This window comes from Pocillopora damicornis, chromosome 11 (genome assembly GCF_964200805.1).
Source record: "Pocillopora damicornis chromosome 11, jaPocDami1.2, whole genome shotgun sequence".
Lineage (NCBI taxonomy): Eukaryota > Metazoa > Cnidaria > Anthozoa > Scleractinia > Pocilloporidae > Pocillopora > Pocillopora damicornis.
In genome coordinates, this window is record NC_142680.1 from 20186657 (window position 1) to 20198292 (window position 11636).

The 11636-nt window shown below is 38.2% G+C and overlaps 1 protein-coding gene across 1 annotated transcript; it reads left to right on the top strand.

Moving 5' to 3' along the window:
• The first annotated feature begins 2769 nt into the window (after window positions 1-2769).
• LOC149038089 (uncharacterized) lies at window positions 2770-4572 on the top strand. The gene is made up of 2 exons (XM_089186310.1): window positions 2770-2984; window positions 3087-4572. Exons 1-2 carry the CDS (start codon window positions 2842-2844, stop codon window positions 4429-4431), a joined length of 1488 nt encoding a protein of 495 aa, XP_089042436.1. The 5' UTR covers window positions 2770-2841; the 3' UTR covers window positions 4432-4572.
• The last annotated feature ends 7064 nt before the right edge of the window (window positions 4573-11636 follow it).

Sequence of the window (11636 nt, forward strand, 5' to 3'; positions counted from 1 at the left end):
CCAAATCCACCAATCACAAAATTAAACACAATAACCATAGCAACAGCCACTTTTCTTAAAAAAAGAAATTGGTAATTTTTACAATGAAGAAATTTTTTTATTTTAGACATTGTCTCTAACGGAGATATTACTCCTAAATGTATTTGTTATTTCCGGAAATTGAAACGGTTATGATTAATTGGTAACAGGACTTCTTGTCGTCCAATTCTGTCAGTAATCATATGAGCGATAAACAAATTTGTTAGTCACTCGTATGATTACAGAGCGAATTGGACTCCACTCAGTCCTATTACCATTACGAATAGGAAGAAGTAGGAAGCTTAATGTAGTCGCTGCTCAAAGCTGTTTAGCTATTCTCATAATAGATCATCATGGCTCATTTTGCGCACGAAAGAGCAAAAATCATGGAATCTACACGTTAACGATATCGTAGGAATTTAAGAATAGTATGTTTCACGCGATAGCAATATCCGCCAGTGAGTACAGCAACTCATAGCCAAAAATAAATAATAATAATAATAAAAAAGATATGCCCGTATAAAATAAAAATAAACATTGGGTTTAAGCTTACATTTTAATGTTTTTTTTAACCACTGCACTGATATGTAAGACAAAACTATTACCACCAGTCAAAGAGGGTTGTTGGATTATTTGACATTATTTGTTTATGAAGGTGAAATGATTTCGAAAATGTTTATCTTAATTGAGGGCGGCGTTTGACCTGACGCCACGCTTCCATAAGGCCAGCGGTATAGAGATTAGCACTTGATTTGTCTTTATAAAGATGTCCACAATGCTTATGAATGTAAAGGTGCCTTATTATAAATAGTTGAGAACGACGAAAACGCAAAATTATTTGAAAAGTTTTCCTTTGCATCTATCATGGGTTGTTGTTTTTCGTTTAACTGAACTGAAAGGAACACTTAATCATCTACCAGTTTAGCTCTCATCGAGTTTAACCCCATAATAAATTGAAGTTTCATTTTGCTTTCGATGTAAAACAATGATATAATAAAACAAAGGTCGGTAAATCTGACTCTTAATGCTAGATAGATAGATAGATAGACTGTGTTTTATTAAAATTACATTGCAGATAAAACTGAATTGCGTAACTTCACATTAATTAATTGTACAAACTGTTTCTGCAACACATATTTATGAAACTTTTTGCCGCTCTGTCGGTCTTACAACGATTAAGATTGAAATTCCTTTGTTTCCTAAAATTGTAATTAGCCTGATAACCTTTTGGGATTAAAGAATGAATTTTGTTGTTTTTGTTTTCTAAAACTGATCGGAAAAGTGCCGATGTCAACTGTTCTTGGTGGGTTCTCAAGCTTGGGATGTTTGCTTGATCGAGGGCTTCTTTGTATGATGCTCCTGGGAAGATGCATGCGAGGGCTCTTTTCTGCACTCTCTCCAGATCGACTTGTAGATATTTCGGAAGTGCATGGTGGAACACTGGGAAGGCGTAGTCTAGGCAGGACCTGATGGTTGCGCAATAGATTACTACAAGATCGATTGTAGGTACTTTAGCCCGCTTAAGTTGAATCAAAAAATAGTGTTTTGAGTTGGATTTCTTTATTATTTCTGTAATATGGTTGTTCCAAGTTAGAGTTGAATTAATATTGAGTCCAAGAAGTTTAACACACTGCACAGATTCAATTAGTTCCCCGTCCACGTTGGTTTTTGGAAATTGGGGGTATTGAGGGCTAAAGCTGATCAACAGTTCTTTGGTTTTTGCGCAATTCAATTGAAATAGATTTTCCTCAGACCAGGACTGTACTTGGTCAACTGCACTTTGCGCGTGACTAATCTTTCCTTTCGGGACGGTTTCTGATACCGTCGTATCGTCAACGTATTTCCACAGATTAAAATTGTCGAGCGAAACTGACAAATCGTTTATCATTAAAAGGAAAAGCCAGGGGCCCAGTTTGGTTCCCTGTGGTACTCCGGCAGGCACTTTGCTCCACTCAGAGAAACAGTCATTGCCAAGTTTAACTCTCTGAGCCCTATTTGAAAGGAAGTCAACTATCCAGTTAATAACGCTCTTCGGAATGTCCAGTTGATTCAGTTTTGATATTAGGATGGACTGATCTATTAGGTCACGGCCGGTTTGATGAAGTCAGAAACTATAAAATCCTCAGCAAGTTTTGATAACGCAGGTGTAAGTGAAATTGGCCTTAGCTCCTTCTTGGGATCAGTCACTTGTTTTACCTTTGGGAGGGGTGTTATATTCGCCAATTTCCAAACTGACGGCAATTTTTGTTCTTTGTAGGAAGTGTTCAAAATGTCCGTTATGGGCTGTGCTAAAATTTCGGCGTATTCCTTTAGAACCCAATTAGGTATGCCGTCCGGGCCAGGAGCTTTGTGTTTGTTGAGGCGTTTCAGATTAATATACACTCGATGTGTTGATATTTTAGGGCATATCAAACTTACGTTTAACATCTGCCTCTGTAGATTTTCGTGACATGTCACGCAGTCTGAGGTCAGTCAAAAACACGCTACTTTTCGAACATTTTCCTCTTTTTCGTGTATTTCATTTGAATTGCTATCTTTCTTACCTTCAGTTTCTAAAACTAACGTACATAAGCTTTCTATACCACTGTATTTGAAGGAAATCATTAAAATATTTCGTTCGGGTTTTTGAAACTTATGGTTAGCGATTCAGATATGTCGAAGAGGGGTTCACGCCACATGCAAGCAGTGGCCATGGAGTCTGGGACTATAACTCTAAAGTGCATGCCTAAAACTGGTCATTACCGCGAAATACGAAAAAAACAATAAGTTTGGCGCAATTTGATGTATAATACATGAGGTTTGGATATTGTTTGGGTTCGGGAAATGGGACTCGAAGTTTACGCACTGGTGATTTTTTCTTCGCTGGCTCTTCTCGCGGTGGCGGTAGATGCACAAAACGATTTCGGCGAAGAAACAAATGGTCCAAAAGGGGAAAAACTGCCTTGGTTTACTTACGAAATAAACAAGTAAGTAAAAATTGCGTTTATCGAAGTGTATTCCAACCTGTTTCTTTTTTCTTTTTAATTTTTTTCAATTTTTTTTCACCGAACTGATTTTTTTTTTATCAGCTATCTCATATATTCCCTGTCGAAGAAGTCTGATCAAGAGCCGAACGACGAAAGTGCTGATTCTGTGATTGTGGGAATCGTGGAAAAAATATTGAGGGAATCTGAGATTCGCGGAGTTGTTATAAATTCCAGAATTCTCAACGTCTTCAGGAAAAAGATTTCTCTCCTCCATTCAGCGTTCAAGAAAGCGTCAAAAACTGGGGGGAAAAGTATAAAGAAGCTTATTGATGCGTGGAAGGCAAAAAACCACTCCTTCAAAATTTTCTATCATGAGCTTGAAAACAACTCATTGATTGAGGAAAACCAACAGCTTCGTGGGCAGAAAAGGAAAGCTGAACTGGATTTAGCCGCAGAGCAGGCAAAGAGATTAAAAATTGAGCAGGAGTTTGAAGATGTTATTAGGGATTCGGAAAACAGAAAAGAACAATACAAACAAAAATTCAAAAGATTAGCGAAAAAAGCAGCAAGAATGCAAAAAAAGGGACAAAGAGGTCCAAACAAAAGCAAACGTTTCACTGATTATACCAAACAACATCAGGCAAGATTAAGGCGAGGATTTAAAGAAGACTGCCACTCAGCACTGTCATTTTTAGGCCTCTACAATTTTATTGCCACCAAGGTTGAGGTATTTAATAATGACACTCAACAATATGAAACTATTTCATTGGTAGAAGAGGGAGAGTTACAACTATTGGAAACAGAGCCAAGAGAACTGACTGACAATGATATTGATGACATCAATATGTGGGTTTACTTGAAGGAAAAATTGAATATATCTAATGAAGCTTGGCATGAGTTGGCCATGAAGTGTAAAGACATGCCCACAAAATATAAAATATGCAAACACCTAGATAAACTAAATGCCAATTGGAATCTGAGAAGTACACCAGGGGAGGCAGAGGGAGTACAGATTTCTTTCAGGGGGAGTCTTGAGGAACAGATAAAAAGGCTGCAGAAAAATGGAGTATTGGACAAGGTTACTACTATTAAAGTAAAGCTCAGTGGTGATGGTACCAACATTGGGAAAAGGCTTAAACTTGAAAATGTCACATACACAATTTTGAATGAAAAGGATGCAGCAATGAATGAAAAAGGGAACTATGTTCTAGCAATAATTAAGACAACAGAGAACTATGACAATCTTAAAGAAAGCCTTGCTGATCTAAATAATGAAATGTCAAATTTAAAAGAAATTACTTTAAATAGTCATAAGTATAGCGTTGAGTATTTTTTGGGAGGAGACTGGAAGTTTCTAGCCTGTGTTTGTGGTTCAGGGGCTGCTAATCAAAATTTCTCTTGTATTTGGTGTAAGTGCCCAGGAAATGAAAGGTTTGACATCAGTTAAAAGTGGTCTATAACTGACAAATCTCTTGGGGCAAGAGATTTACAAGAAATAGGTAAGTATGCAAAATCTAAGCAATATAATTGTAAAACCAATCCATTATTTGATTTTATTCCTATTGACCATGTAATAATTGATACACTACATTTATTTTTGAGAATATCTGATAATTTAATTGAACTTCTGATCAGGGAACTTCGCAGGAAAGATGCCATTGACAAGGTATCTACTTTTTCAAATGGGTTTTGTCGAAATAAGTATAGACATATGGCTGGGTATGAGAAATTTGTAAAAGAACTTGGAATTAATTTTGAATGGAAAATTAATAGGGACAGCAAGAAGTTGGAGTACAGAGACCTTACTAGACCTGAAAAACTCTTGCTTTTCCAACATATTAATTTTCACTTACTATTACCAGAGTTTCATAATGTGGACAAGCTGCAAGCCCTTTGGGGTAATTTCATAGATATTATAGGTGATCTTAAACTTAATTACACTACAGATGATGCTATCTCTAGCCTCAAGGACAAAATCAAAAAATGGTTTCAAAAATTCTTAGACCTTTACCAAGCAAAAGATGTAACACCATATATGCATTCTTTATATGTTCATGTACCTGAATTTTTAAAGCTATACCAAAATTTAGCTTATTACACTCAGCAAGGTATGGAGAAGTACAACAACACTGTATCAAAGGACTACTTTCGATCATCTAATCATAGAGGGGTTTCTGCTCTAAAGCAACTTTTCTTGAAAAAACACAGAATACAGCTTTTGGAAGCTGCTGGTTTGGAAAGGGTGAAGGAAAGCTACAACTGTGGAAACTGTTCAACTTCTGGCCATACCATCAAAACATGTACTGCAAAATGCAGCAAATGCGATGCTCCCACTTTCTGTGCACATCTTGTTAAAATAGATGGTAAATGGAAGCCAAGATGTGATTTAATCAATCAGTAATGATATAATATATCAATGTATTAAAGGAGTGTATTACCCAAAAACTGTTAGTAGAAGTTGTGTAGAATAATTTGCTATGCCTGTGAAATGTTTCTTGTATACAGTATTCAAGGAGTCTTTTTCAAAAATGTTACTGCATTGATTACAACAGAATCACAGACTGAAATATATGGGTCATTTATAACCACATGTTTACATTTTATGAAGGTAATTCACATGCAAGTAAAATAATTCTTTGACATCAACTATCAAAATCAATAAACATGTGCTAAATCAAATATATTAATGATGGACCATATTTTTGTATCCACATCTGTTGCCATCTCCACGGACAAATGTAAAAACGACGCGATGCCCGTCTTCGATTTCAGATCTCACGTATTTATCGCCAATTAATTTAAATTCCACTATGGGGTTTCTTTTTGTCAACCAAAATCTCACAGTCCCTGGTACAACATAAGCAAAATCGCCGTTTTCATTCATGATCCGCTCATTCCACTTTGTGCCGATATAACAATCCAGAATTTCATTTGAAAGAATTTCATATATGAGTTTATTCCTCTGATATTTTTTGGATGAAATCCTCCCAAGACTTTTATAGAAAACATCGTCATCGACTTGAATTTCAATACGAACTTTTGAATCCTCTCTGCGCCCGGAGTACAACTTTCACTTGATCTCCCTGTAAACGCGTTCATAAAAAGTTTGCTGGCGATCGCTGAAGGAATCATCGATTGGTTTTGACATCGGTTCCAATCGCATTACGGGCAAATTATGTTCATCGCAAGGCCTCCATTCGTCAAATTTCTCGCAGTACCCTTTGAAATGAATTTTGCCATGTTTTCTCGCTTTGTCGACCTATATTATCTCTACAGGATAAATATTCTTATCCGTAGTTTTTATTTTCTTGCATTGCTTGGTCTTAGCTTCTGCGAATTCGTCAATAAATCTCTTCGGAGTCTTATGCTCCCGCTTCACTCTGTTAGCCGCCATTTTTAACATTGGCGCTCTTTGCTTATTTAATTGCTCTGCGCATGTCAGGTGAGTAATACGGTGGCTTGGGACCAATTTAAGCAAATGTTCAGTTTTCTATGGGATAAGTTTGATATGGAATTCGGCGCCTTCTCCTGTAGGAAGGAGAACAGACGTGTTCTCACAGTTGATAGGCTGATAAGACTGGAGCGGTTCTAGAAGAGCTTCATTTATTGCACTGGCGATTTCTTGGGGGGACATGTTGGTGAATTGCTGTACATCGAGGGAGGACAGTAAATTGGGGTTTTGTTTTTTGGATCCACTCAGTTTATTTATCTCTTTCCACCACTGACGGGGATTCACGCCTTTGAGATCTTGCACTTTTGAAGTATAGTAGGCTGCTTTGCATAGTTTCCTTTCTCTATTGACAGCATTGCGGTAGAATCTGAAAACTGGACCCTTCTTGTTGGAATGAAATGCATTTTGACGCAAACGAATCAACTCCTTGAGTTTTATTGTCATCCAAGGGGCGTCCTTCGGGTAAACTTTAATCGACCTTTCTGGCATGATGTTATTTATGCCGTTAATTATCAGTTCGTTGAAATTGCGGAGTTTTCCCTCACAGGAGCTTTGCATATTGATGCATGACCAGTCGACATTGCTGAGATAGCGGCCGAGACTTGTCTTCTTGCTTTCTCTCATATCCCTGATATTGATCTTTTTCCTGGTATGTTGGTTCAGTATCCTTTCCTTCGGCTTTACGATGACTGTGCTATGGTCTGACAGACCAAAGGGGAGGAAGCTCTCGGGCGTTGAGAAGCGATTGCCCATGTTTGTTAGTATTAGATCAAGCGTGGCCTGGCCTCTTGTGGGGAATTTAACAAGCTGCTTTAATTTAAAATGGTTCCGCAAATGGCAAATATCAAGACGGTTAAAATCGCCAGTGACAATAATTCCACAATTTGTATACAGAGATTCGGCTGATTTTAAACTGTCAAATAGATGGTTGAGCAAATTCTGACTGTCGGATTCTGCTGGACTGTTACGGCCTGGGTAGTAAACGACGGCCAGCAAGATACAAGAAAAACCGCGGGGAGAGCGTGATGGATCTAATTTGAGCCAGATTATTTCATGGTCGTTACAGCAACGTAACTTCTCGGGAATTTCATATTTGACGTCCTCCTTGACATATACACAGACTCCTCCATGCTCGTGAGATGATCGGTCATTCCGTGTGATGTTATATCCTTCAATGTTTACAACTGTGTCGCTGATGTGGTCTTTCAGCCAGGTTTCTGTAATGCAGCAGACCTGAATTTTTTCCCTTAAGATTAGTTCTTCAACTTCACTCAGCTTAGGAACCAGTGACATAGTATTCGCTAACATAATGGTTGGTACGAAATGGCTGGTGTTTTGCTTTTGCATTTTGCCATTCTTTGTTGGAATTGTAATCAAATTATTGATGTTTCTTCCCGGTGCCCTTTGATAACTTCTTTGCAAGTGTCGTGTTTTCAACGATTGATTGGATATAATTACTGGTATTCGGTGCTTTCCTGCTCTCTTTCCACGATATCTCAGAATTCCAGCAAGTTTTAACGAGCCTAGAGCATTAGAAGGTGGCGGTATTGAGATGGTACGGCGAATATTGAGAAGATCTTGGCGTGAATAACAGAGTCTCGTGCAGTCGTTAGTATGCAAATAGGAAAGACAAACTGAATTCCCGCGAATTTTAAAACTTGGAGGATGATTTATGGTTCCATCTGTTTGCCAGTTTCGTTGATGTAAGGACGAGCTTGGGCCCGAGTTGGTTGCAACATCCATATACATAGTTATTTCAATCGGAGGATCGTGTCCGGGAATGCTGAGGGAAACAAAGCCATGTTTTCTCCAAACGCAAATTGCACGGCCTGTTCGGTGGAAACCGGTGGAACCGCTAATGTTGACAGACGTTAACACTTGAGATATTTGATAGGGATATTCGATTTGGTCTTGTAGTGGCAAGTCTTGCAGCTGATTAACTGGTAAAATACCAATATAAGATACTAAAAGCAAGCACAAAAGTGCAGAACGAAAAAGATTCGTGGCTGCCATTTTGGCGCCTGCGCAGAACTCTAATGCTAATTTATGTTTTCATTAAATTTTATAATTTAAACAAACTTGCAGTTCTGTCTCACACTATTGTTTAGCAATAGACCTTAGCCTTTTACCTGTGACATTCAAGAGCAAACACTTAGAATAAAATATCATACAAAACTGCTAATCAACGAAGACATTTTTTTACGTTTGCTTGATGTAAAAACTGCAAGGCACAAGCGTGAACTCCAGGCAAATAAAACGCAATAATTATTAATCAAAGGACTTTCGAGCGCGCATTTTTAACCAGTTAAAGATGACTAGTTGGTGTTTGGCAAACACAGTGCTCTAATTTGAAGTCAAACAAGTTATCGAATGCGTTATCCAACTGTTAACTTCCGGCTATGATCAATAAATTGTTTTGCTTCAGTATTGTAACATAACAATCCGTCTTATCGAACGAGGATCGTTAATGGGGTAAGAAAATCACTTGCATCCAGAAGAACTAATTTAACCGGCGTAGGCAATACAGCTGGCTTGATACGAAGAAAATTCCGTATCTTACTAACAACCAATGGCTTAAATCGCGGCTACTGTGGATAAACTTTATTTCCAAGTGTACGCACAGCTAAAGGACAGAGAGTTGCATCACTAACGGCAATACATGGGACGAGTAAGTTTCGTGCTACGGCAGTTATTTTGAATTTAACAGCTCATGATTTGATCGAAAAAATGGTTTCCACGTAAGGTAGTGCAAGAAACGAGCTAGTTTGATTTTACTCCTATATCTTAGTGATATGAAAGTACATTTATAGGATAAAGTGGACCCTAAAAGAGAAGTGAAGGAGACACTTCCAAGTTCTTCTCTTACGGATGGTGAAACAATTTCAAATTCTTAACCTCACTGCATGAAATAAAGCGCTTGACTTTGACTCAATATTATCGTGCGAACCGTTCAAAGTAAGGCTTGTTAAAGACACGAAATTGCAATTTTGTTGGAAAAATTCAGAATGTTTATCAGTGTGTGAAGATGCTTCTATAAATTGTAGGGGTATGAAATAGTTAGGAAGGTGGGGGTATGAGAAGGAGTTTAACATTACAGGCTCTTACTGAGCGAGTTCTCTTAAACTGATTGTCCTTATTTGTTGCTTACAATTACAAACTTATCCTAACGTGTTTAATGCCCTTTAAAAGGTGCCACCTGTTGTTTGTCTATTTCCTATTGTATAAAGATTTAAGATACATCTTAACTAGTGCAGTACTTGAAGAAGTCGCTAAGAACCGAGTTCCGGTTTTAAAGAAAAACCCGAGAAATGAAAAAGATCAATAATTTAATGGACGGTGAAAACGTTTTCTCCGGCTTTTTAGAGAGCAAACGCCAAAACGCAAACGCAAAAGCACTAGCGCTGTTGCGTGTTTCGCCTGTTTTCCTGCCAATCGGCTCATTATTTTGTGCAAAAGTGACTTTAAAATGCAAACGCACGCGCACTACCTTCGTAACAGCGTAGTTCTGTTGAAGATGTGGATGGAGATTCACAACGCTGTAGCTGTGTCTTGTTGTGGGTATTGCTCAGTGTCTTGATTTCTTTGTATAACTGGCAAAATGGGAGTAAAATTTATTATCTAAAGTAAACGTGAATCGAATTTCAATCATTCAAAATTGATAACGATGATCATGACTGATTTTGTTTCAGACTTTTTGAGTTCAACCCAAGAATTCAAGACATAGTTCCCGCCTTTACGAGTTTGAAACTTGAAGCCGTAATCAATTCTCGATCGATCTCTGTATCTTCACGTCAGACGAGTCATGACTGCGCTGGAAAATGCTATGTTTTCTTTAAACGACACAGAGGTTTTCATCGAGTATTCAATTTAGTAACACAGGACGAAATTGCAAGAATCCGTAAACGGAAACGTGGCAGAAACATGTTAAACCGTTCCGGAAACACGACGGATAACCTGTGTTTCCGTTACCGGTTTCGTGACGTTTTCTCGCGTTTCCGTTGCTGCGTATACAACGGAACCGGACCACTTTTTATGCATGTTTCCGTCAAGTTTCAGCTAGAGGAAACAAATGTTTCCGCAATCGTAATTTCGGGTTTACATTTGCGGAAACACAAGAAAACGTTGCGGAAACATGTCTTTTCCATGTTTCCGTTGACGTATTCCGGGCTACTGAATGGGTGATGGAACCTGCGGAAACACAAGAAACCGTTCCGGAAACTGAGGTCTGTTTCATGTTTTCCGCTACAGCTTACCTCTCGGAAACGTGTTAATTCAAATTTATCTTACCCTTGCGGAAACTTTCTAGCTTTGGTAAACCTTTTTTTCCCTCTTTCTTTCCGAAACGCACCCTTATAATGTTCATGGTAGTTGGAAAGTCTTATTAATTAATTTACAGAACACCTCTTATGGCGTTTTCCCCTTCAGTCAAAGAAATACTACAGCTATATTTTGCCAAAGCGTCATTTATTTTTCTTCCATAAGATAAGGTTGTAGTTAAATAGAGCTTCAATTCATCACAGAGCCTACTATTCGTAAAATACTTGTAGTATATACATCTACTTTGGTTTCTATGTCAGACTGGGAAAGAAAACTTTTCACCAATTAACAAATCGCATTCCAAATTACTTTTGAACAAATGTTACAATGGCTGTTCTGAGCACTATAAATGAAAACAGGCATAAAGTTTGCCAAGAACAATGAACGTCTTTATAGTGTTTTCTAAAATAATGTCTATTCTTAGGAACCTCTCAGTCCAATTATTCGGTACGAATTGCCCAACGAGGGCCATTGGTGGGGCAAGGCCGTACAGATGGCTCTTCGGTTCTGGTCAAACGTGCACTTGCACGACGCTGCTTTTCGCTAAGTCCTTCCAAATAGGCCTCGTCCAGTTTTGCTTTCAAATTCTTCAGTTCGCTTTTCTCCCACACCAGTTTACGTACTTTCCTTGGTTTCGGACCCCTAGATGAAGCAGGATCATCGTTGTCGCTTTCTTCCGATGACATGAAGTCGATGGCATTTGGCGAACAGAAAATTTCTCTTGCCTTTTCTTTGTCGTTGTCCGACAGGATAGCCTTCTCTAAGCTTGAAAGGCGTCTTGATAGTTTCTAAACGATATAAACAGAGAACAAAAGTGTCAAAAAATGGATGCATTGACCCTGGCTTGTTGAGGCGAGGAATTGTGCGTTATTACATAGTCCATT